This window comes from Topomyia yanbarensis, chromosome 3, assembly GCF_030247195.1.
Source record: "Topomyia yanbarensis strain Yona2022 chromosome 3, ASM3024719v1, whole genome shotgun sequence".
In the NCBI taxonomy this organism is placed as follows: Eukaryota; Metazoa; Arthropoda; class Insecta; order Diptera; family Culicidae; genus Topomyia; species Topomyia yanbarensis.
In genome coordinates, this window is record NC_080672.1 from 206,016,208 (window position 1) to 206,040,986 (window position 24,779).

At 40.3% G+C, this 24,779-nt stretch overlaps 2 protein-coding genes across 1 annotated transcript; one reads left to right on the top strand and one right to left on the bottom strand.

The window, feature by feature from the left end:
• Positions 1-24,779, top strand: part of LOC131689268 (voltage-gated potassium channel subunit beta-2) — a 1,724,569-nt gene that overhangs the window by 352,855 nt on the left and 1,346,935 nt on the right.
• LOC131689270 (uncharacterized) lies at positions 17,150-20,190 on the bottom strand. The gene is made up of 2 exons (XM_058974252.1): positions 18,481-20,190; positions 17,150-18,429 (listed from the first exon to the last, which is right to left on the bottom strand). Exon 1 carries the CDS (start codon positions 19,492-19,494, stop codon positions 18,511-18,513), a length of 984 nt encoding a protein of 327 aa, XP_058830235.1. The 5' UTR covers positions 19,495-20,190; the 3' UTR covers positions 17,150-18,429; positions 18,481-18,510.

Sequence of the window (24,779 nt, forward strand, 5' to 3'; positions counted from 1 at the left end):
CACCGTTTATTTGAGCGCTAATAGTTACAAGAAATATCTGCAGAACTGAAGTTATTGCAATTGTTCGAATTGGATTTCACTGGAGCAGTGCTGCCAGAGACATTTTCAGCTATCGGTGAAAAATTATATTTTGATATATCGTCATTGTCTTCAAATATTGTTGAAAACTGATAAATTTTATCAATGAAGATTGCTATCGGCTATCTTTTATGTCTAATCGAACTATTGAAAACTTTGCAGGAGATGTGTATTAAGGATTAGTATGTAAAAATTGGGCGGCTTCTCACACTGCTAGATAAACATCTATCTTGATCAAAACAGGTTTTTCGTGATTCTTTACTCTAACACTTTAATATACGGTTTTGGAACCATATATGTGCTAGAAAAATATTAGGTATGAAAGGGTTAATTTTAACTATATTATTCATATTATTTATCTTATTAATTCATTTTTTTTTAGTTTTATTCATATTATTTATTCAATTTATTTTAAACATTTTATTAAATTGTTTATTTTTCCTAGTTCATATATTTTATTCAGCTTCATCATTTAATTAATTCGGCTTGGGCAGTTATTTTTAATATTGGATGACAGTTAGTTAGCTCGAAATAATTTAATTTACTGTCTTAATTTCAATACATTTTTAATATTGTCTAATTTTCATTTGAGTTGATTTGATTTATTTTATTAATTTGATTTATATTAATCATTCTATCCATTCTTTGTTTTTTGGTTCATAATAATTTAAAATTTTTATTTGTTTTATTATTTGTCTTTAATTTATTCAGTTTATTCGAAGTGTTATTCGAGCAGGCCTCGAAACTGTGCTTATCTCACATCTAGTTGCTTGCCAACTTTGCGTGTGTTCGGCAAACTAATAAATAATATAACAGTGATATGTGTAAGAAATGTCTCATCTCACTGATAGATGGACTAAATCGGTTTTCAATTTTTCATGAAAACAAAGCACACTATCCATGAAATCTTTTCAGAAGCTATTAGTACTCATCAATACCTGTCTAAAAATGGTCTATTTGTATATAACAAAGTTTGAAATCGTTATTTCACAGGGGTGCACTGAAGGGTTGTCCCCTAACGCTTTCCGCTACAGTACGATAAATCCTTCTGTAGAGTTACTTTGAGAGCCTGCAGCACAGCATATAGACATATGGGAACTGGTGGTAAAATGAACACGTTAAGCAAAGCCACTATTTTCTAACTAATAAGTGATTGAGATACTACAATCACCTTATATGTTTCTTGTTAGACATGTTTTGTACATATTTGGTGAAAATACTTCGACATAAACACAAGTGTTCGAGCATTATTCTTGATTTCAAAACATGTCCAAAAAAGAGACATATTTATAGCGTATGGGTAAAATGAACATGTGCTGGGGGTAAAATGAACACCTTCTAGTGCCCTGCAAAATGTTCTGTATGTATGCAATGCTTAGCGGTGAAAAGCATTTTCCGAGCAATGCTGATGTCCCAGCGGCTCATGAGCATTGCATACACACAGGGCATTTTGTAGGCAAAAGTCACGGAAAAATTAAATTTTCATGTAATACTAACCAGTCTACAATTCTGTGACATCGAAACACATCTACAAACTTGGGGTTATCCATAGGTGTTTAAACTTTAAGGATCTGTTGGAGAACAGTGAAGATATAGCAAATTGAACTTAGCGATTAATTTTGAGGCTTGGTACTTGGAGCAGCAAGATGGTTCATTTTACCCCCAAAGACATTTTATTTTCAAACAGCCGTTCCGATTGAGCCAATTTGGCCTGATCCCTACTTATTGCTGTGAAATATCTGCAAGAGGCTTAATTACTGTCATGTAACACCATTTTCATAATAAAATTAAAATTTCGCCACAAAAGACCTTATACACTATATGCCGAATTTAACATCAGCGACAAACATGCATGCCGATTTTCGTTTTCATCATATTTATTTTACATTCGACAGCGTTTTATCAAAAGAAATAATTTCAATATCCTTTGAATACTTGGCAGGTCACGTTTCTGTGAAGTTTGTTCTAAATTTAACTAACATTGACTTGATTTGGCTACCTGTTCATTTTACCCCCCTGTTCATTTTACCCACAATTCCCCTACAAGATATAATCAACCTATTTCAGCAATACTGCAGCCATGCAGTGTTATGGGTGGTTCACGGACGGGGAGAGGGAGAGAGTTGCCATTAAGGGGAAGGCCTACCTTATAATATCGAAAAATAATCACATCTATCAGTAAATAAACTATCTAAGGATAAATCAACAATTTCAGAACAGAGTTCTAAGTGATTTCAAAGATATAGAATGGAACGCATTAGAATGCCAAATAAGTATGACATCGCGCGGAAGAATTTGGTCATAGGGAATAACACTCACTCGTCCTCCTTAAACATTCTTTCAAATTGATCACTTGGAACTAACCACGGTTTGTCTTTTCGGGATAGATTTTCTTCAACATGAACCAAACAGCGTAGTTTAACACAGCTTTTTAATGTTTTTATAACACGTTAAATTCAAAATGTTCTCCTGAGGATACGCATTTCTAGAATTCGCTAATAAAAGATACAATTTCACGAAATTCTCCAGTTTTCAATCATTTAGATAATTCAATGACAAGCCAGCCATCTGACGCAAAAGACCGCAATTGTGTGAAATTTTTTAACGATTTTTTTTGTGCTATAATATATCTAAATTTTCAAAAAGCTGGATCTTCTTTTTGAAAAATTGCGTAAAACGGCTACTTTTTGATTAATTTCCGCAATCATCACTAATAAGTGTCGTCTTGCAGATCTATTAGTAGAAACATTTGTACAAACGCCAGAGGTTGAACTGGGAGAGCGATATTCTCTTTCGAAATGTTTAATTCAACCGTATTACTGGTATTTCGCAACAACATTTTATACAATATGTTAATTTAATAATTGCTCGACTGAGTATAATCGTTTGACAGTCTTACCCAAGGATGCAAAATGCCTACCTTTTCTGCGGCTGTAGTTTTTCTGCATACACTCTCATTTCTCATACGACGCTACTGTCGTTCGCTAGTGCAGGACGCTCAGCGCTGTACGGCAGCCTGTAAGCAAAGCAGTAACATGTCAAAAAATACTTCCCCCAGTACAGCCACCAGACGCGAGCGGTACAGCTTCTCATTTCTTATTATACACTTTTTAATATTTTTAATCTATTCAATATTTTTAATCACAAACGACGACAATGAATGCGGTTCGTTTACGCCACGACCGGCATCAACGCTTTCGTTTGCGGGCCTCTCCTTTTCACTATGCAGAGAAAAGTGTACAAAGCGAGAGAACAAACTTTACTACGCCACACCCTCACCGACCAGTCGGAGTACAGCAGCAAAACAAAAATGTTACTGTACGGGAAAATGTACTCGGTTTGGCTACCGTTCTGGTAAGATCTGTAGTGATGCGTCGCTGTAGCGGGCTGTACGGCTTGTGCAAATGTATATTTACATACCGAAAAAAAATATAGTTTACCGGTACCGTTCGCATCCTTCGTCTTACATTTGTTGAGTTGCTTCAGGGTCACATTTGTGTATTTGCAACGCAACAAGAAAATAAATATTTAACCACCCTATGATGTTTTTTATCTGTCCTAATCAACAGTCAATTTTATTTTAAAGATTTTATAATGTCAAAAAGCAAAGTTAGTGTACCAAAATTACTTGAAAAAAACTCACCCTAACAAACAGTTCATTTTATTTCATATATTTTCCGATGTCAATAATGTATTAAACTTACCAAAACTACTTGAAACCATCTTCTTCGATCCATTAGAAAGTGGCGATTGTGATCTACAATCTCTTCTATACTGAACCACACTGTGGTATGCGGTGTGTCCTGTTCTCAATCCATATTAATTTGATTTCTAAATATCATTTTTCAAATACACATGAAGGTGAAACTAGAAATGCATCGGGTTTGGCATTTCAAATCTTTATTTTGATTTATTTACAGGTTTAGAGGTAATATACATCGCTTTGTTTGAGCTTCAACAAATACTTCAGTCGCGTTAGGGACAACACTTCATATGCGACTGTTTGTGTTCATTTTGGTGTTGTAACCTAACGCACCATTCCACAGTGGTCCAAAGAGCAAAAAAGGGGTTTTTTTAGATTGCGTCAAAACGGTTGACTTTAGCAATATGGTGTCTTTGAGAAAGTTTCTTGGAGTAGAACTCCCCTTCTTTTTGTCTTATCGGATTCATGATTAATCCCCCTAATAGTGAGTTACGAAATTTATTTTGTTCAATAATTCAGATAGAGAAATACTTACTTCAGCAAAGTTGTAGAGAAACTCGTTACAAATATTTTACCTCAAGAATTCAACTCTCTGTATTATAAGCTTTTTGAGATATGGAAAATTATTTGTAAAAGGCTTTTTTCATCATAAGTTTTCTTCTAGATTTTTTCAATTATATAAATGTTCTAGAATATTGTTTGGACTATTAAACTGCATTACTTTGCCGAAGACGGAAACTGGCTATCGCTAGTATGTGTAGAGATATTCACGTTTTTTGATTGAAAAGAGCTCTTTTTCCAATGCCGATAAATTTTAAACGGGCAAAAACGGGCAAACCACTTTGTAAACAAATTAAAGTGCAAGAAAAGCACAACAAATGCTGGAAAAATCAGATCTCCCCAAGGCGGCCCTCTATGGAAATACTAGAGCTGAAGTTTGTCTCATTCCGTCATCAAATGCAATTGATTACTCGCCGTGTGGTTGCACTTGCACCATTGTTATGAAGTAGGCGTCAGTTTCCGGTGTCTGCAACTGTAACTTTTGACCCAAGCAAACAGAAGCTCGGATAATACTTAAAAAGCACACTTTAAAATTCACAAAAAGTTCTTAGCGAACTTTCAAGCAGCTCAAGCTTTAATAAAACTGCTTAACCCGCTATTAGAACATAAACGTATTGCAAAGTTACTTAAAACGAGAAGCTTATGCAGCTCCTTTATATCGACTTTTGGTTGCTTGGGTATTTACTCAAGACGTGCTTACAAAAGTAAGAAAGGCTAATTATTGCGACTTTAACCCTTTATTTCAAAACTAACAGTAATATATAGTGATGCCGGAACAGCTCTAGTATGGACAAATTTCAGCTCTAGTATTTCCATAGAGGGCCGCCTTTGGGAAATCTGATTTTTCCAGCATTTGTTGCGCTTTTCTTGCACTTTAATTTGTTTACAAAGTTGTTTTTTCCGTTTTTGCCCGTTTAAAATTTATCGGCATTGGAAAAAGAACTATGAAAATAGTTCTTTTTCCAATGCCGATAAAAAACGTGAATATATCCACACATACTAGCGATAGCAAGTTTCCGTCTTCGACAAAGTAATGCAGTTTAATAGTTCAAACAATATTGTAGAACATTTATATAATGGAAAAAATCTAGAAGAAAACTTATGATGAAAAATCTGGTTTTAGGGGGCCTTTTACAAATAATGTCCCATATCTCAAAAAGCTTAAAATATAGAGAGTTGAAGTCTTCGGGTAAAATGTTTGTAACGAGTTTCTCTACAACTTTGCTGAAGTACGTATTTCTCTATCTGAATTATTGAGGAAAATAAATTTCGTAACACACTATTAGAGGGATTAATCATCAATTCGTCAAGACAGAAAGAAGGGAAGTTCTACTCAAAGAAACTTTCTCAAAGATATCATATTGCTAAAGTTAACCGTTTTGACGCAATCTAAATAACCCCCTTTTTTGCTCTTTGGGACCACTGTGCATTCGCAGCGGTCGTGAAAAAATTTCCTAAAAACTCGCAAATCTAAGTATACAGTATTGTTCTGTGACTATCGATGATCTCATTTCTAGAATAAATAGATGCTTTACAGTTTCCGACAGAGCAGGTTTTTTGATAAATACAAGTGTAGGTTGGAAAATCAATTTTTTGCTCTGTTGTCCCTTAACGCGACATTTTCTCCTCCCAAAATGAAAGGACAACCTGAAAAACATAAAACCTATAACATAAACGTTGTGTTAGGGCCTTTAAAGTATTTGGTTAAGTTTTTTGAGCGCACATCGTAGAATTTTTCAAACGACGAGTTGTTAACAGTTGCATGATACGTGCAAACGTTTTTTTTTATTCATTTCGTTTATTTCATAGGCACAAATGCGTTAGCTTGGCGGTGCCAAATACTTTTGTTTTTACATTTTGGATATCTTAAAACTAGGAGGTTACAATGTTGAAATATTTTTTTTTTACAAAGGAAAAGAAAGTTTACAGCTATCTTAAGACTAGAAATAAGATCCAATATACAAGAGAAGGCCAAAAGATTTTTTTATGAAAAAATTTAAAACAAGGGATTCACTTTGATATACAAGAGGGGGAGTAATAGTATTTTACGAAATATTTTACGGTTATCTTAAAACTAACATTATAGTTTAGTACACAAAAGGGGGAACAAATATTTATGAGAAATTTCACAGAAATCTTAAAACTAGGGATTCAATTCTATTTACAAGATGGAGGACAAGAGTTTCAATAAAGAGTAAAAATTATAGCTATCTTAAAACTAGGAATACAGAATATTAATTTGATTTTTTTTAACGAGAACTTATGCTTGGTCAAGATATTCAGAGGGTGGCTTATTTCCACATCAGTGTAGCAGCAGTCGTATTAAGGACAGGGGAGAGAAGGCGTATGGTGACAGGGAAAGACGAGCAAAACTTGCAACTTTCGCGCAAATGGGAGATCAGCGAAACAAATTTACGCCTCAGTCTGGTAAGTCGTCGAGTACCGGATTGGCAGATGGTATTCTTCGGACCCGCGGGGAATCCTTCAAAAGTCATCGGACCTCGAGTCGCTCTCGCTTTAGTTTCCTTCTATGCAGGCGTAGTGGTAAGGGCGATGGCGGTTACATAGTGGCACTCTGGAGCTGATCGGTTCCACAAGGCAGGAGGAAACTCTAAAACCGAGAAATAAAAGAGAGGGGCTAAATTGGGATATTTATCGTTTTTGTGAAGGTATAAATAAGGGACATATAGGGGAAATCACGAGTTGCCAGCATATCTCGGACTGGTACATTGGGTGCACTACCTCGGGACCGAAGGGATTCCTTTAACTGAGACCTGGCGTCACAATACCCGGCGCATACCCAGACAACGTGTTCGATGTCGTGATAGCCCTCGTCACAAGCGCACAGACTACTCTCCGCAAGCCCAATACGCCGCAAATGCGCATCCATGGTGTAGTGATTGGACATAAGTCGGGACATTACACGAATAAAATCCCGACCCACATCCATCCCCCCGAACCAAGGCTTCGTTGATACTAAAAAATTCGTTGAAGCAGATTGGTCTTTCGTATGTCACCATTTAATGCGCCCACCTTTGCTAATGAGTCGGCCTTTTCATTGCCCGGGATAGAGCAATGAGAGGGGACCCAAACAAAGGTAATTTGATAAGATTTTTCAGATAACGTACACAAGGACTCCTATATCTTCCCCAGAAAATACGGGAATTGCTTTTTAGGCTTCACCGCACGAAGAGCCTCGATAGAGCTGAGGCTGTCCGAAACGATAAAGTAGTGATCTGTGGGCAGAGTGTCGATGATCCCAAGGGTGTACTGAATTGCAGCTAACTCTGCGACGTAAACTGAAGCAGGATCATTGAGCTTGAATGAAGCGGTCATAGTATTACTGAAGATACCGAAGCCAGTGGACCCATCGAGATTTGATCCGTCAGTGTAAAACATTTTGTCACAGTCGACTTCTCGGAATTTATTATAAAATATATTGGGGATCACCTGCGGGCGTATATGGTCCGGGATTCCACGAATCTCTTCCTTCATGGATGTGTCGAAGAATACAGTAGACTCAGAAGTATCTGGAAACGGACACGGTTTGGATTGTACGAAGAAGGATTGATGCTATGTGCCATGTAGTCGAAGTACAAGGACATAAAACGGGTTTGAGAATTAAGCTCGACGAGCCTCTCGAAATTTTGAATCACCAACGGGTTCAGAATGTCGCATCGGATGAGTAATCGATATGAGAGTTCCCAAAATCGATTTTTTAGTGGAAGAACGCCCGCCAGCACTTGGAGACTCATCGTATGGGTCGAGTGCATGCAACCCAAGGCAATGCGCAAGCAACGATACTGGATTCTCTCCAGTTTGATGAAGTGTATGTTCGCAGCGGAGCGGAAACAGAAACACCCGTACTCCATCACCGACAATATCGTTGTTTGGTATAACCTGATCAGGTCTCCTGGGTGAGCACCCCACCATGTTCCAGTTATTGTTCGGAGAAAATTGATCCTTTGTTGACATTTCTGTTTCAGATACCTAATGTGACATCCCCAGGTACCTTTAGAGTCGAACCAGACCCCGAGATATTTAAATGTGAAAACCTGGTTGATCGTTGCACCCATTAATAAAAGCTGGAGTTGCGCCGGCTCACGCTTCCTAGAAAAAATAACCAACTCAGTTTTCTCCGTGGAGAACTCAATACCCAGCTGAAGAGCCCAAGCAGACAAATTGTCCAAGGTATTTTGTAATGGTCCTTGCAAGTCGGCAGCTTTGGGCCCTGTAACAGAGACCACCCCGTCGTCTGCAAGTTGCCTTAGCGTGCATGAATTGGCAAGACAATTGTCAATGTCATTCACGTAAAAATTGTAAAGCAAGGGACTTAGACATGAGCCCTGGGGAAGACCCATGTAGCTAAATCGCGATGTTGTTAAATCGCCATGCGAAAAGTGACGGTGCTTTTCAGACAACAGGTTTAGCAAAAATTTATTTAAAATTGGTGAAAGACCATGCTGGTGCAGCTTCTCTGACAGAATGTTGATAGAAACTGAGTCAAAAGCCCCCTTAATATCCAAGAAGACTGATGCCATCTGCTCTTTGTTAGCATAAGCCATTTGGATTTCTGTAGAAAGCAACGCAAGGCAATCGTTCGTCCCTTTGCCTTTGCGGAAGCCAAATTGTGTATCTGACAGTAAGCCATTTGCTTCAACCCAATTGTCGAGGCGAAACAAGATCATTTTCTCGAACAACTTCCGAATACAGGACAGCATTGCAATCGGCCGATACGAGTTGTGGTCGGAGGCTGGTTTTCCTGGCTTTTGGATGGCGATGACCTTCACTTGCCTCCATTCATAAGGGACAATGTTACCCTCAAGAAACTTGTTAAATAAATTCAACAAGCGCCTTTTTGCAGTGTCAGGCAGATTCTTCAGCAAGTTGAATTTGATTCTGTCTAACCCTGGGGCGTTATTGTTGCACGATAAGAGAGCAAGTGAGAACTCCACCATCGAAAACGGTGTTTCGTTCGCGGTATCGTGAGGAGACGCGGCGCGGCACGTTTTCTGTACCGGGACAGAGTCCGGACAGATCTTCTTGGCGAAAGCGAATATCCAACGGTTTGAATATTCCACGTTCTCGTTGGTACTATTACGGTTACGCATACGTCGAGCCGTACCCCAAAGAGTGCTCATCGCTGTTTCTCTCGTTAACCCGTCGACGAACCGGCGCCAATAACTGCGTTTTTTTGGCTTTCATTAGACTCTTCATTTGCCTTTCTAACGACGCGTACTGTTGATAGCTAGCGGGTAACCCGTCTTCCCGGAAGGCCTTATATGCAGTGGACTTTTCCGCGTACAGCTCTGAGCACTCTTTATCCCACCACAGGGTGGGAGACCGTCCACGGGTATTCGCGTTGGGTATTGGTTTAGTCTGAGCTTGATTCGCACTGTCGAGAATCAAGCCAGCCAAAAACCTGTACTCTTCCTCCGGAGGAAGTTCTTGAGTGGATTCGATTTTAACGGATATCGCGGTCGCGTAACTCTTCCAATCAATGTTCCGTGTGAGATCATACGATACATTGATTGTTTCCGATGGTCTTGAACCGTTAGCAATTGAAATCACGATAGGCAAATGGTCGCTACCGTGGGGATCAGGGATCACCTTCCACATGCAATCTAACTGTAGCGATGTCGAGCAAAGCGATAAATCCAACGCGCTTGCGCGTGCTGGTGGTGTAGGAATCCGCGTCATTTCTCCCGTGTTTAAGATGGTCATGTTGAAATTATCGCAAAGATCTTGGATTAATGTTGATCTATTATCATCATGAAGACAGCCCTATACCGTACCGTGCGAGTTAAAGTCTCCCAGAACTAGCCGCGGTGCCGGTAAGGATTCCGTGATATTACAAAGCGTTCAGTGCCCTACCGAGGCTCTAGGAGGAATGTAGATGGAAGCAATGCAAAGGTCCTTTGATTAAAACTTGACAAGCGACAATTTCAATGCCTGATGTCGAAGGGAGGTTAATTCGGTTGAAAGAATAGCACTTTTTGATCCCCAAAAGTACTCCTCCATAGGGGTTTTCTCGATCCAGACGAATTATATTAAAGTCGTGGAAGTTGAGATTTATATCGGAAGTTAACCAAGTTTCACATAATGCGAAAGCATCACATTTTAAACTATTTAGTAAAAATTTAAAGGAATCGATTTTCGGGAGGATACTTCTGCTGTTCCACTGTAGAACAGTGATCGAATCGGTGACCTCGTTCGATGACTTAGCCATCGAAGGATACGATCACTGCAATGAGGGGCCATTTAGTAGTCAACTGCTTCAAAAATGTTTGCACTATAGGTAGAAAACGTATCAGAAGGCTTTTAAGAGGATCAGTAACATTGAAAGCTGTGAAAATTAAGTCCACTATGTCAGAAAATTTCATTAGTCCGCTAGTGGACTGAGTATCTGTTTGAAAAAAGAGGACACTTGGGGTTTTTGGTGTCCCTGGAAGTGGTGGGTACTCCTTGTTAGAATTAATATTTCCAAGTCCTGGAGCAAATTGCTTCGGCTTTTGTGCATCACTTCCGTTGGATTTATTGAGTATTGTAGTTGGCGCACTCTGAGTGGACGACACCTTAGCACCCTTACGAGGCAATGTAGGGGAGGCTGGATTTCTCCTCTTCCTGGATTCCCCTGGGTTAACTAAAGATGTTCCCTCTCGTGGGTCGTCAGATTCTTGCTCAACGTTAGCCAAACCAGCATAGGGATTTTCGGACAGGACAGATGGCGAAGCATTCTTTAGCATTTCTGCATAAGAACGCCTCGAGCGTCCCTTAAGGGAGCGCTTAATTTTATCCCCGCGCTGCCTGTACGCAGGGCATGATTTAAGAGCATGTGAAGGGCCCCCTCAGCAAATACACTTTTCAGTTTCTTTGTCGCAAGAGTCATCCTCATGCTCTCCTTCGCATTTGCCGCATCGTTTCTTATGTCCACAATATGTGGCTGTGTGGCCCAACTGCTTGCAATTGCTGCAGCTCATGACCCGCGGTACAAACAGGCGAACTGGTAGGCGAACCCTGTCAAGGAGGATGTAGTTGGGAAGAGAGGACCCGGCGAATGTCACCCGAAGCGAGCCTGATAGAGAGTAGGTAGTCTTACCTCCCTCTGTGTTTACGGTATACAATTGTTTGCATTCCAAGATCTTAATCTGTTCAAGTGAGGGGTCCTTAAAGCAGCCAACCCCGTGCTCCAACAGTTCTTCGCATTTCAGGCCCGGTTCGGACACTACCCCATCGATTTCACAGGCCACACAAGGCACGTACGCTTTAAATTCCCGCGTAAAGCGCTCACAGCAAGCAATCGCGTTTGCCTGGCCGAGATCATTCACTAGAACACGTATCTTGTTTGCCCGAACACGTGTTATCTGAGTTACGGCTGGGTAATTAGCAGTCAGATCTCGAGAAAGTTTTAATATGTTAACCGGTTTCTCTCCGGTCCGAAAATATACCACCCTTGGCCCAGAGGAACCTTCTGGGTACTGCTTTATACGGGGAGCAATGCGAGTATTAGGGGGATCAGGGACTTCCTTGATTACATCAGATGGTATTTCGCCCTCGAGCGAGCGTTATATAAACGGGAATGTGTCTTATTATTTGATTACAAGGTAGAGGAAAAGTAGGGAAAAGGAAAGAAAGCAAACGAGGGAAAAAATAAAGCAAAACTTATCTGCAAACAACGTCGATTGTTCCACACCAGCGAATACAATGTACTGGATTTACTGCCGGCACCAGCAGAACGGCAGCTAACGAACGAACAAAGGAAGCTTTTCACTCACTGAAATTTACACACCGAACACCACTGTGAAATATAACGATCCGTTCCGTTCAAAGGTTGGGAGACGTATGCGTGCAAACGTTGTCCCCTAACGCTGGAATGTGTCTATACTCCTCTCTTTCTCCTATCCACACTTTTTCTGAGAGACTATCAAACTGCTCTTCCGGAGCGTAATCGCTAGCCAACGGGAACGAACTGTCTGATGGTTTCTCAGTGCCCAACTTGTGACGTCACCGTATGTTTGTGTCTCCCCTTGAGTCGATCGTACCTATCTCTTCCATTGGTTAATTTCTCCCCCTACCTAACAATTTTTCTCCCTACCAACTGTTGGTGGTGAGTTCGGTGTCATGTTTGCTGGATTTTTTTAATGATCACGTACTTACAGTTGTTCGTTGTCTACAAACCCCACCACAACGGGCAGTGGGTGGTTTGATGCTGCGGATGTCAATTGAGCTCTTGACCACGTGCGTCTGATGATGACGGAAAAGCCGATAATGCGCGGCTGGGCTCGATCATCCGCCGAAGGTGGGCAGCATCGAGCAGTCGCTTAACTGAGCTTCACTTGCACTACTGCTGCTGATCCGGCGTCGGTACTGGGTGTAGTGCGTTTCACCACACGGGATGGAGCTGATGTCGACGCTTGGTAGTTTGTCAATAGCTGCCGTTGTTGGATTGCAAACACTGGATCGGGACCTACCGAATTCGGTTTTCGCTGCGTGAGTCGGGGTTGATCACTCTGGCGTTGGTGAACTTTCCCCAGCTAGACAATCTCGCGGTATTGCAACCACGTTGTTGGCGAGTGGCGCGCGCGAGGCCGAGATTTCACCACGATGACCAACGCTCTCCAAATGCACCTATAGTGGTACGCAAGCACGAGGCGATAGATGCACCTAGGAGATCACCCGGGTCCACCGATCTGTAGCTGAGACGATGCGGACTAAATACTTGATTTCTAGGTTGCGAGCCCAATGTTGCCGTTGCGAAACAAAATCCCATTAGCACACCGAAATCCCCATCTAAATTCTCCCTCTAATTTACTTGCTTTGCAGCTTCGTCTCCGTAAGCTACCTCTTCCACTCACCTCAATTTTTCATATTTTTCCTACCCTATCAAAATCATATTAAATTACTGTCTGAACTTTAAAACTTTTACGTTGAGAACTTACTTCTTTTAATTACTCGACTTACGTAGAAAATATTTTGAATAAACTTTGAAGCAAACTCTGGAAAACATTTAAAATTAATCACCTTTAACCGAAAGTTCTATTTTTTACACTCACTTCGAGCTTAACTTAGCTCTTCACGTCACTGTAACTTCAACTTCAACAATTACTTTGAACTTGATCTCTTGGCTGTCTAAACGGGAAAGGCCAACTGTAGCCCGTCGCCGACCCTCGAAACCTATTCTCCTACTTCTTACTATTATTGGTTTCCCTAAATTTAATAATTTATAATTTGCAGTGTTTCCGGTGTTTCCGGTTTCTTGTAACTGGTATTTCTACGTCTAATTTTCTCCAGAATTTTCTTCCTCATGAGACCTATCGATGAAAGTTTCAGCCATCGACCCCCAGAAACCTATTGAGGTTTTTTCTTGGCTGTCTAAACGGGAAAGACCAACTGTATCCAGTCGCCGACCCTCGAAACCTATTCTCCTACTTCTTACTATTATTGGTTTCCCTAAATTTAATAATTTATAATTTGCAGTGTTTCCGGTGTTTCCGGTTTCTTGTAACTGGTATTTCTACGTTTAATTTTCTCCAGAATTTTCTTCCTCATGAGACCTATCGATGAAAGTTTCAGCCATAGACCTCCAGAAACCTATTGAGGTTTTTCTTGTGATTCAAGCACTATCCTACGTGTTGCCTAGTCATGGGCGATAGCCCGATTGATACCCATGATCGTCATAAAACGTACGTCGTGTCCGTTTCAGAGTTACAAAGTAGGGCAATTTGGGGAGAGATGCCGCACATTTCTTAAAATCGATCCAATATTTGATAAAATCATTTTTATCAATTACAAAATTCTAAAATACTGTAAGATGGTTTTTGTCATGAAAAAAAATTCATCAAATTTCAATGAACATTTAAAAAAAAGGTCATTGCGTGAGAAATGCCGCATGTGCGGGTGAGACGCCGCACCGTGGTCACAAACTGAAAAATGGCGAACAAAAGTATTTTTAGCACTCTTTGATGTTTTTGTGATTCCACTTTTCTCAAGGGGGTGCTACCATTTCTAGAAACATGTTTGCAACAAAATTTTAAAAATATTTTACTTTCGCAACAGTCTTGTGTAGCGGTTAAGTTGGAGTAACTTTATTAAGGGTACTATTTATCTATATATTTGTATGAGTTATATGTCTAGGTATTGGTAGGGGCTCGTGAAAAGCAGTTTTTGGCTGTTCCTCCCAACGATGAATTTATATAACTTAGGTTTGTTCTTGGGAGATTCATTTAGCAAAAACTCAATTTGTTAATATTTTCGTATTTATACCAATATTGACATCACTACAAATCAATGCGTTCACGAAAATTAGTGCCTGAAACTTTAAAGAATAAACCGAAGTAACTAATACTTAAATACATATTGCCCATTTAAATATATAGATAAATAGACTCATAATCCTGTGTCACTGTGTTAGGTCCGTTAGTTTGTGAATATACCTTGTTAGGAACCTATACCTGACGCAAATGATCATTTAATGCCATTCCGTTCTAGTTTTTTACATATTCATTACAATTTTTTACATTTTAGCTACGTAGCCTCCCCCATCGAGTGCGACATTTCACCCGCAATTTTGGTGCGGCATCTCTCCCAATTATAAGGAAGGATACCGCACGAAGACATTTTCCTCTGAAATTATGGATGACCATTCTCATGATCTATGCCTTCTAAATGGTCCCAGCTATTCAACCGATACATGATTTACCATAAAAAAAATCAAACAATTTACGAAAACGAAATTTTAATGTTGTACTGGAAAGTTTTCGGCACTCCGTGATGCAACTGGACGCACATAATCATTAATAAAATTTTCGTGAGTTAATAATAAGGATTAGTTTACATCTCCAGTGTTGCAATTCTTCGAAAGACAAACTTACAATATAATATTACCGTACAAAAGTGACCCTATATACGAGATATAGATAGTGCGGCATCTCTCCTGACGCGGCATCTCTCCCGAAATTACCCTAATTTAGTTCTTTTATTTTAATCTAACCGGTATCACATTCAACTGAACGGTGAAAATGTCGAGAGCGCGACGTGTGAAAACTAAAATACCAAAACAAATAGTTCAACATTAATATTTGTATTTGTATTTGTATTTGTATTTGTATTTAAAATTTGTGTTCATCTGACACTAAGTCTTAATGAACTAAACTAAAAATAATTAACCTAATGTAACAGCAAACGGTGACGAAATTGTGATGAATTATAATTGAGGTCAAAGTGCTCGGGAAGCTCGTTGAAGCTACGAACCATCGCCAAAATCGGACTATTAGCAGCGTAGTTGGTGTTTCGCATTTCGATGTGTAGTAATGTCCGAGGGCGAAGAACACGGGTTGGGGCGTAGAGGTTGATTTGTCCAAGGAGATCGGGAACATCATACTCAGCCAACAGAAGCTTTGATATGAAAATGGCCTGCGAAGTATGTCTACGTTCTTGCAAAGTATGTAGTCCTAATAGTCTGCAACGGTTCTCATATGGTGGCAGGTTCAACGGATCATTCCAAGGCAATTGACGTAAAGCATATCGTATAAATTTGCGCTGGACAGCTTCAATCCTTTCACTCCACGTTGCATGATAAGGGCACCAGACGATGTTTGCAAATTCCAACAGCGAGCGCACCAGTGAGCAATATAAAGCCTTGAAACACAGAGGATCCCGGAATTCGCTAGAAATTTTGAACATAAAACCTAGAAGCCGATTTGCTTTGTCGATGGTCGCTGACAGGTGATTGGTATAAGTTAGCCTTTCATCGAGAATAACACCTAGATCTTTTACGTGGTCAACGCGTTGCAGCTGAGTTCCGGCAATGTTGTAGTTAAAATTAAGCATGTCTCTTGTACGATGAAAACTGATGACAAAACATTTCGTAACACAAAGGATCAACATGTTTCTTTGACACCAATTGTAAAATGTATCAATGAGACACTGTAACTCACGGCAATCGGCTTCATTCCTTATCACAAGAAATATCTTCAAGTCAACGGCGAAAACCAGTTTCCCTCCACGCATTAGAACAAAGACCGCATCATTCACGAACAATGAAAATAGTAATGGACCTAGTGTACTACCTTGGGGTACTCCGGAGTTATTGCAAAAAGATTCAGACACGTTGTCGCCAATTTGCACGACACACTCGCGGTGAACAAGGTAGGATCGAAGCCAGTGGCAGAAACTCGAGGTACATCCTAGTTTATCAAGCTTTGCAAGCAGTATCTCATGGTTGACTGTGTCGAAAGCGGCCTTAAGATCTGTGTAGACCGTGTCCACCTGGAGTTTCCTGGATATGTTTTCAATGCAAAACGATGTGAAGCTAACTAAATTCGTCTCAACCGATCGACCAGGGAAGAATCCGTGCTGACAAAGGCTTATGTAATGTTTACTAGCAAAAAACAGCACCTCGTTGATAAGCGCTTCGAATATTTTCGACTCAACTCTCAGCGAAGTGATTCCCCGGTAGTTCACGATGTTGCTTTTGTCATTTTTCTTGTGAACCGAAAACATAACTGAAAACTTCCAATCATCGGGAAATTTTTGCTGCTGAAGCGACATATTGAAAAGGTGCGTCAGTGGGATCGCTAAGATATCGGAACATTTTTTCAGAACAGCAGACGGCATAGCCTGGAGCATAAGACGATTTTGTTTTCCGTATTGCAGAGAGAACCGATTGTACTGAAATAGTGAATACATCCATATCCACTGCCCCAATGGGAACATCACGGGTCGCGTTTTCGAGCTCGACGGCAGATGGCACATCAGTCGTGAAGACACTTGAAAAGTAGCTGGCAAATAGGGAGCATTTTTCCGCCGCTGTAGTCTCTACTTCGCCATTGTAGACCATCCTAGACGGAAGACCCGTTTCCTTTCTCTTCGTTTTAACAAAAGCCCAGAATCCCTTCGGATTTCGTCGTAAGTTTTGTTGGATGCGGTTCACATATCCTTTGTACAGCAATTTATTGTAACAGCGGTACTCATTACTGGCGAGTGCGAAAAAGCGCTTGAGAATAGGGCATCGACGATTTGTGTACGCACGTAGGGCTTTGGCGCGGGTGCGTTTCAGATTCCGAAGCATGGCGTTAGACCATGGAGGCTTCTTGGGAGGTTGATATTCTGGCACGGATTTTTCAACACAGTCAATGAGTAATCGGTTATAGAGATCGACTGCAGCATTTACATCAACTTGATCAAGTAGTACACTCCAGTCAATCAGCGATAGGGTGCGACGAAGTGCTGCTAAATCAGTTTTGCGAAAATTACGACGATTCACAGCTAAAGCTTCTTCATATTGTGATGAACTAATTATGGAAATGGATATTTCCAATGCGGGATGATAGTTATCCAAAGGAACGATAACACTGGAAGCTTCACTCACAGAACACTCAGGCAAAGCATTCTCATTGACGAACACAAGGTCAAGAAAACGGGATTGATGGTTGGAAATCGTGCTTACTTGATTTAGTCCGTGAAAAGCCATCCCGTCCAGAAGTAAGCGGCTGGCAGGATTTGTTGTCGAGGATAACGGGTTAGGGTAAGCGTATCCACGTCCAGAAGAAACCCACATCAGTCCTGGTTGGTTGAAATCACCAAGAACTATTATCACATCGTTTGCATCTGCCTGAGAAGAAGCATGTTCTATAGAGTCGAGATGGAGCTGCGTAATAGTGCAGTCAAGTCGCTTTTCTGGAGGAATGTAAACAGCTCCAATAAAATAGCTTTTCGTCTGCGTAGTAATCTTCGTCCAAACAACTTCAATGCTTGATGAACTATCTACACCAAAATCACAGGAGGCTAGTGCAAAAGAAACAGTGATCAAAACTCCCCCGCCGCGACCATGAACACTGTTATGTGCGCTTCGATCCGCACGATAAACCGCATAAGAATCCCCGAAGAGCTGCATCGATGTAATACGATCATCAAGCCAAGTTTCCGTCAGAACATAAATATCGTAGTCGCCGTCAAGAGCAGCCAAGTACAAGTCCTCGATTTTCGTCCTTAGCCCTCTGACGTTTTGGTAGTATAGCCGTAAATCGTCAGTGCCACGTGGCAATCGTGCCGACATGCTGAAGGGGCGTGATGTACCCGATGGCATGCTAGAAACCAAAAGGTTTTCAGGAAGCGGATCGTCATTTAAAGCAAAATACTCGCCTGGGAAGGGAGTTCGGAAGACCCCCTCACGACCTCCGAACGCAGGGCCGGGACGACTGAGCTGGTCGCTGGCTGGTAGCACGACTGCGTCGGAGCGCTCGGGGCCTTCCGTAGTACGGTATAACAGGCGTCCCGGTGATGGCTGCGCAGCGTGAATTTTTTTGTGCAGTCTCGGCGATGGCGGCGAAATTATTCTTCGGCCAAACAAACAGCAAATCGTCGGAACGAGTTGTACCCGATGGCATGCTAGAAACCAGAAGGTTTTCAGGAAGCGGATCGTCATTTAAAGCAAAATACTCGCCTGGAAAGGGAGTTCGGAAGACCCCCTCACGACCTCCGAACGCAGGGCCGGGACGACTGAACTGGTCGCTGGCTGGTAGCACGACTGCGTCGGAGCGCTCGGGGGCTTCCGTAGTACGGTATAACAGGCGTCCCGGTGATGGCAGCGCAACTTGAATTTGTTTGTGTTGTCTCGCCGATGGCGGCGAAATTATTCTTCGTCCAAACAACAGCAAATCGTCGGAACGAGTTGTACCCGATGTCATGCTAGAAACCAGAAGGTTTACAGGAAGCGGATCGTCATTTAAAGCAAAATACTCGCCTGGGAAGGGAGTTCGGAAGACCCCCTCACGACCTCCGAACGCAGGGCCGGGACGATTGAGCTGGTCGCTGGCTGGTAGCACGACTGCGTCGGAGCGCTCGGGGGCTTCCGTAGTACGGTATAACAGGCGTCCCGGTGATGGCAGCGCAACTTGAATTTGTTTGTGCAGTCTCGGCGATGGCGGCGAAATTATTCTTCGTTCAAACAACGGCAAATTGTCGGACATGCGTCCCGATGGTGGTTGAATTATTCCGTCATAGCTGATTGAACTGATGATGGTGAAGCAGGCTGATGAGTATCGGCCTGAACTGGCGACTGATCTGGCTGCGGATAGAGGGGTTTCCAAAAATTTCCAGCTGATACGGTGCGATTGCTCTTGAATTCGCGGAAAAGAATTCCTTCGGGCCATGTTGAAGCAGATAGGGCTCGCGCCTTGAGCTCAGGTTTGATTCCAACTTTAAACGAGATGAAATTCATTGTGCTTACGTCACGATCCTTTGCAACAAGTTCAACGACTTCCACGTCATCGGTGATAAGACGCTGTTTCGCCAAAATGGAAATTTGGTCAACAGAAACATCGCGTGCAATACGTGAAAGGTAAAGCCAAAACTTCGGTGTACGATCAGCTACTGTTATCGTGCCAAGAGATGGTGAAACAGGCATACCAGTACCACGTAATAGAGATGAGACATTAGATTTAGCCCCATCTTTATTCGGGAAAAGACGGCGAGCTTTGTTACGACTGGCTTCGGCAAATGGACGTTGAGTAGTCTTCGGTGTCAATGAATTAGAATTTATAAGGGCCGTAAAATTCGAACGAATCTCCAACTTCAACTCAGTTAGTATTTCACCCTTAAGTTGTTCGACAATTTAGTTGTGTGCACCTAACACCTCTTCCTGTCCAACCTCATAGGCAGCTCTTACAGCTTGTCGATGACGCTTATCGGACATCAGATTAGTGCAGGATTTGCATAGCCAAAATATCTGCTTATTATTTAAAACATCGTCAAAGCAGTTTTCGGCAATCCCGCTGCATTTGGGATGAAAAGTAGCATTGCAAAATCCACGACAGGAGATGTGCGTTCCCACAATATCATTTGCACACGAGTGGCACAGCAGCGTATTCATTTTCATTCAATCACACCACACAAAGCCGAACTGTTGTGATTGCACGATTCTACGAACAATGCCGCTCCACAAGCTACTGCTGTCTCGTAAATGAGCGGGTTGATAGGGCAGCAATAAAATTGATTTTCACGGTAAATTAAATTGCTTCTTAACGGATAATACTATCTTCGATTGACCTTCGTCAGCTCACGGGATCGTAACACAAATAACAAGCGTAAACTAAACACGTAACACGTTAAAAATCAACAAGAATATGGGAGCGTTGTTTACTCAACTCAACACAACTTAACACTTAAATAGAGTAATATTAGATGGCGACCACACTTTCGAACCAAAGTGAAAAAGTGAAGTTCAAAAATTTTTAGCAGAGCTCGTCCCGCTTGTGATAAGTGTGATAAGTGAAAGTAAAAATCACGGACCCAACTGATTCCTATTGTGAGAATGAACTCAAGCTAGACAATCGATAGCTTCACTGACTTAAGATGGAATGCACATCAAGTTGCATCATCTTCGACTATAAAACTGATACGACTTTTCATAATATAAATATAAACGAAGGAATGAAATCTGTCGAATTTTTAAAGGAAATACTAGCTCAGTTGGAGCAATGTCGTATTAAGAACAAAAAGGCAAAATTTATATACAGAGGTTCCGCTAAACAGCTGTTGGAAGAACAAAAAATACTACATGTAGCTTCCAGAGGGAATATCATGAATGAAATTTATGTAAAGAAGGAAGCGATCAAATTTTTTCCACTGCACAAACCAATTAATGTAGAGGACCGAGGTTATGAAATGGGCACTAAAATTACTGCCAACAATAACAGGTAACCTAATTTTATCAACAAACCAGGGGATCTTACCCCATTTAACAACAGTTGAAGAGGGTCCAGGAGGCCTAATTTTTGGATATCTTAGTTCTTTTGCATGGAAAGGCTCAGAGAAATCGAGCAACACCTGAAAAAGGAATACAGAAACCTTTACAAAAGCAAAACACGCCCCAGAACACTGCAAAATATATTACAAATAACCGATTTAATCCATCTATCAGTGAGATGAGACATTTCTTACACATATCACTGTTGCATTATTCATTAGTTTTCCGAACACGCGCAAAGTTGGCAAGCAACTAGATGTGAGATTAGCACAGTTTCGAGTTCTGCACGAACAACACTTCGAATAATGCAAAATTCCCAAGTGGGAAAAATTTTGGACAAGACCAATTTTTTTGTACATGAGGGCACATACCTTACATAAAGTATGGTTTGCTGTTTTAGTGTTTCGGATTCTCCTCGTCAGTAACTAGCACCATCTGGGTGTCCAGTTAGACTATGTATCTGAACTAGTACCCAAATTAGCACTAGTTAGACACTAAATTCCAAAAAGTCACACGTCTTGCGTGAACACTAAACCACTGGCTTACACCGAGTGATGTCTCGATAGTAAGCACAGAGGTTCTGATTGCCGACGAGGAATATGAACCGAAACTGTCTTTTGGTATAAGTACCAAACGCCTGGAATTATGCAAAATTCCCAAGTGGGAAAAATTTTGGACAAGACCATTTTATTTGTGCATGAGGGCACATACCTTACATAAAGTATGGTTTTACATTTCTTATAAAAGAAATGTATAGAATTCGCTCAAACTTTCAAGATTTTTTCCGAGGCCCGGAGGGCCGAGTCTTATATACCAATCGACTCAGCTCGACGATTTGGGACAATGTCTGTGTGTGTGTGTGTGTGTCTGTGTGTGTGTGTGTATGTAACGGACAAATTCTCATTCGTGTTTCTCAGCAATGGCTGAACCGATCTTATCCAAACCAATTTTAAATGAAAGAACTAAAAAACAGTATGAACGCTATTAATTTGTTTTTGATTCTGATGTTTAGTTTCCAAGATATGAATGTTTGAATGCGTAAAAATGGCGTTTTTTGCAGTTTTTTTAAATTATCTGCCGAAATTGACAATATAGATTAACAATTTATATATATTTAGACAGCTTCAAAGAATACCTTTCGAACAAGCTATAGATTGTTGAAATCGGACTATTATCAAAAGAGATATTTAACATTAAACGCCGACGAAAGATTTTTATCATTTCCCATTGCCAGAAATATGACCAAAAACATGTAATCTATTATTAACGCCAAAACGGATTATTTTAGGACAATTGTATCTTCGGAGAATTTAATGGAGGTAATATGCCCTTTCTTTTGGTATTGTGCTTTTGCTGATTAATCCCCCTATGAGTGAGATATTTTCACAAATTTTCTTGGAAGTGATTATATCGAAATGATGTCTTCAGCAAATTTGTAGCTCTTACTTTTGCGAATAACTTTACTGAAGACTTCAAATATCTATTTTGAATACTTTAAAAGTTATGGCTTGATGTTTGTTGATTACTCTTCGTCGCCTATTTATTGTTCAATATAGTAATAATCCATTGAAATAAGCCAAACATTATTTCGATAAATCGAATTTTGTATTTCATTTTTCTATCTACAACCGCTAGAAATAATCACCGAACACTTCCAAGTTGTCTGGCAGGAACTTGATAACTTATCAGTGCAAAAATGTTCATTTATGCGAACCTTCTGACTGCAATTTTTCTAACTTATGACCATCGGATCGATCTGAAACCTTTCGGAAAATGAAAAGCGAAATAAATAACTCCAAGCAACGGCGTAGCCAAGAGAAGGTTTTGGGGTTTAACACCGTACAGCCCCCCCCCGCCACCACACAAAAAAAAATTGGATTGGAGTTGAAAATTTATTGATGCAAACTGATTTTATTCAATATTACATTATCTGATCCGTAGATTGATAACCTGTTGTTGTAAACATCATGAGGACTTTTGATAAATTGTCGGAATGGGGTCCCGATATGTAACTGATCTATTGGTCTTGATTTCACAGTTGTCTAATAGCATCAATATCAAATTCCTGCCTGAAAACATTCCAATAGAAAATTCCAGAGTTCTGTAATCAATCATAATCCTCAGATTTATTTTCAAATTTTCAGCTTTTTTCCTACACAATATTACGAAATCTTATTAAACAATTTTTCCTAATAAGTTTGTGAAAATTATAAACTATTTGAAATTTTTTAATAGTTTTATTTTTTATTCAACCGTGATTTTTTAATAATGAGTGACCATCGCTTCACAACGTAGTCTATTTTTCATGGCTTGCGGTAAGCACGATCTTTCGAATTGCTGAACTGAAAATTATGGAATAGAAATTAATATTTTGTATTCTTTACAGACCCGCTGGTGCCCTAAGACGATTTCGTTAGATTTTTAGAGCACTGTGCACTAGGCTGCCCAGAAAAATGATGAATTTTTGAAAACTCAATCGGCCCACCCCTGAGTCGATTCCTAGTCCCACTAGGAGTACTTGTACCAAATTTGAAGCAAATCGGACAAGTCTAACTACCGGACCAACGTGCCTGAAGTTTATATTGGATTTTTCAACAATTTACATGAAGAAAACTCACTAGATCGTATTTTCGCCGCTAGGGGGCACTGTATACATCGTATTATCACTGTAAGTGAAAATAAGAAAGATATTTTAATTATCTACAACTTAGTTGAAGACTGCTAGTAAATCCGGCTATGTTAAAAGAAGTTATTAAACTTCTAACGATGTGATGTCTGAGTCAGTTTTGCATGGGGCCTAGCAGTGCATCGTTGTGTATCAGTACTCGAGTCCCGCGAACTATATATATTTATGTGAAATAATGGTTAGATTTAGCGGAATAGTATGTTTACAAGAATTATAGTAAATAATACGAGTTATGTTTTGGTTAGAAAAATTTAGTTCCACCTGTGACCGCATAGAGGGCGCCACTACTAACTTTTCATAGAAGAGAGATAGAGTAGATGTAGAAGATAGAAGAGAGATAGATGTTCAGAAGAAATACTGAAAAATGCCTGTTCTATAACTTTGTAGAAGACACCAAATTTCTATCTCTCTCCGTTGAAAAGTTAGTGTTGGCGCCCTCTATGCGGTAACAGGTGGAACTAAAATTTTCTAATCAAAGCATGACTCGTGTTATTTACTATAATTCTTCTGAACATACCATTGAGCTAAACCTAACGATTATTTCACAAAAATGTTTAGTTCGTGTGAATCGAGTACTGATACACAACCATGCACTATCAGGCCCCATGCAAAACTTCACTTCGTTAAAAGTTTAATAACTTCTTTTAACAAAGTCGGATTTACTTGCAGTCTTCGACTAAGTTGTAGACAATTCAATTATCCTTTTTATTTTCATTTTCATTTCTTATTAATACGATGCATACAGTGCCACCTAGCGGCGAAAATGCGTGCTGGTGGGTTTTCTCCTTGTAAATTATTGAAAATTCCCATACAAACTTCAGGTCCGTTGGTCCGGTAGTTAGACTTGTCCGATTTGCTTCAAATTTGGTGCAAGTACTCCTGGTGGGACTAGGAATCGACGCAGAGGTGGGCCGATAGGGGTCATTTTTTTCCTCTCACCCTACTGTGCACCAAGTGACGGAAGGTTATCGAAAAGTTTCGTGAAAATGAAAATTCCAGTAATG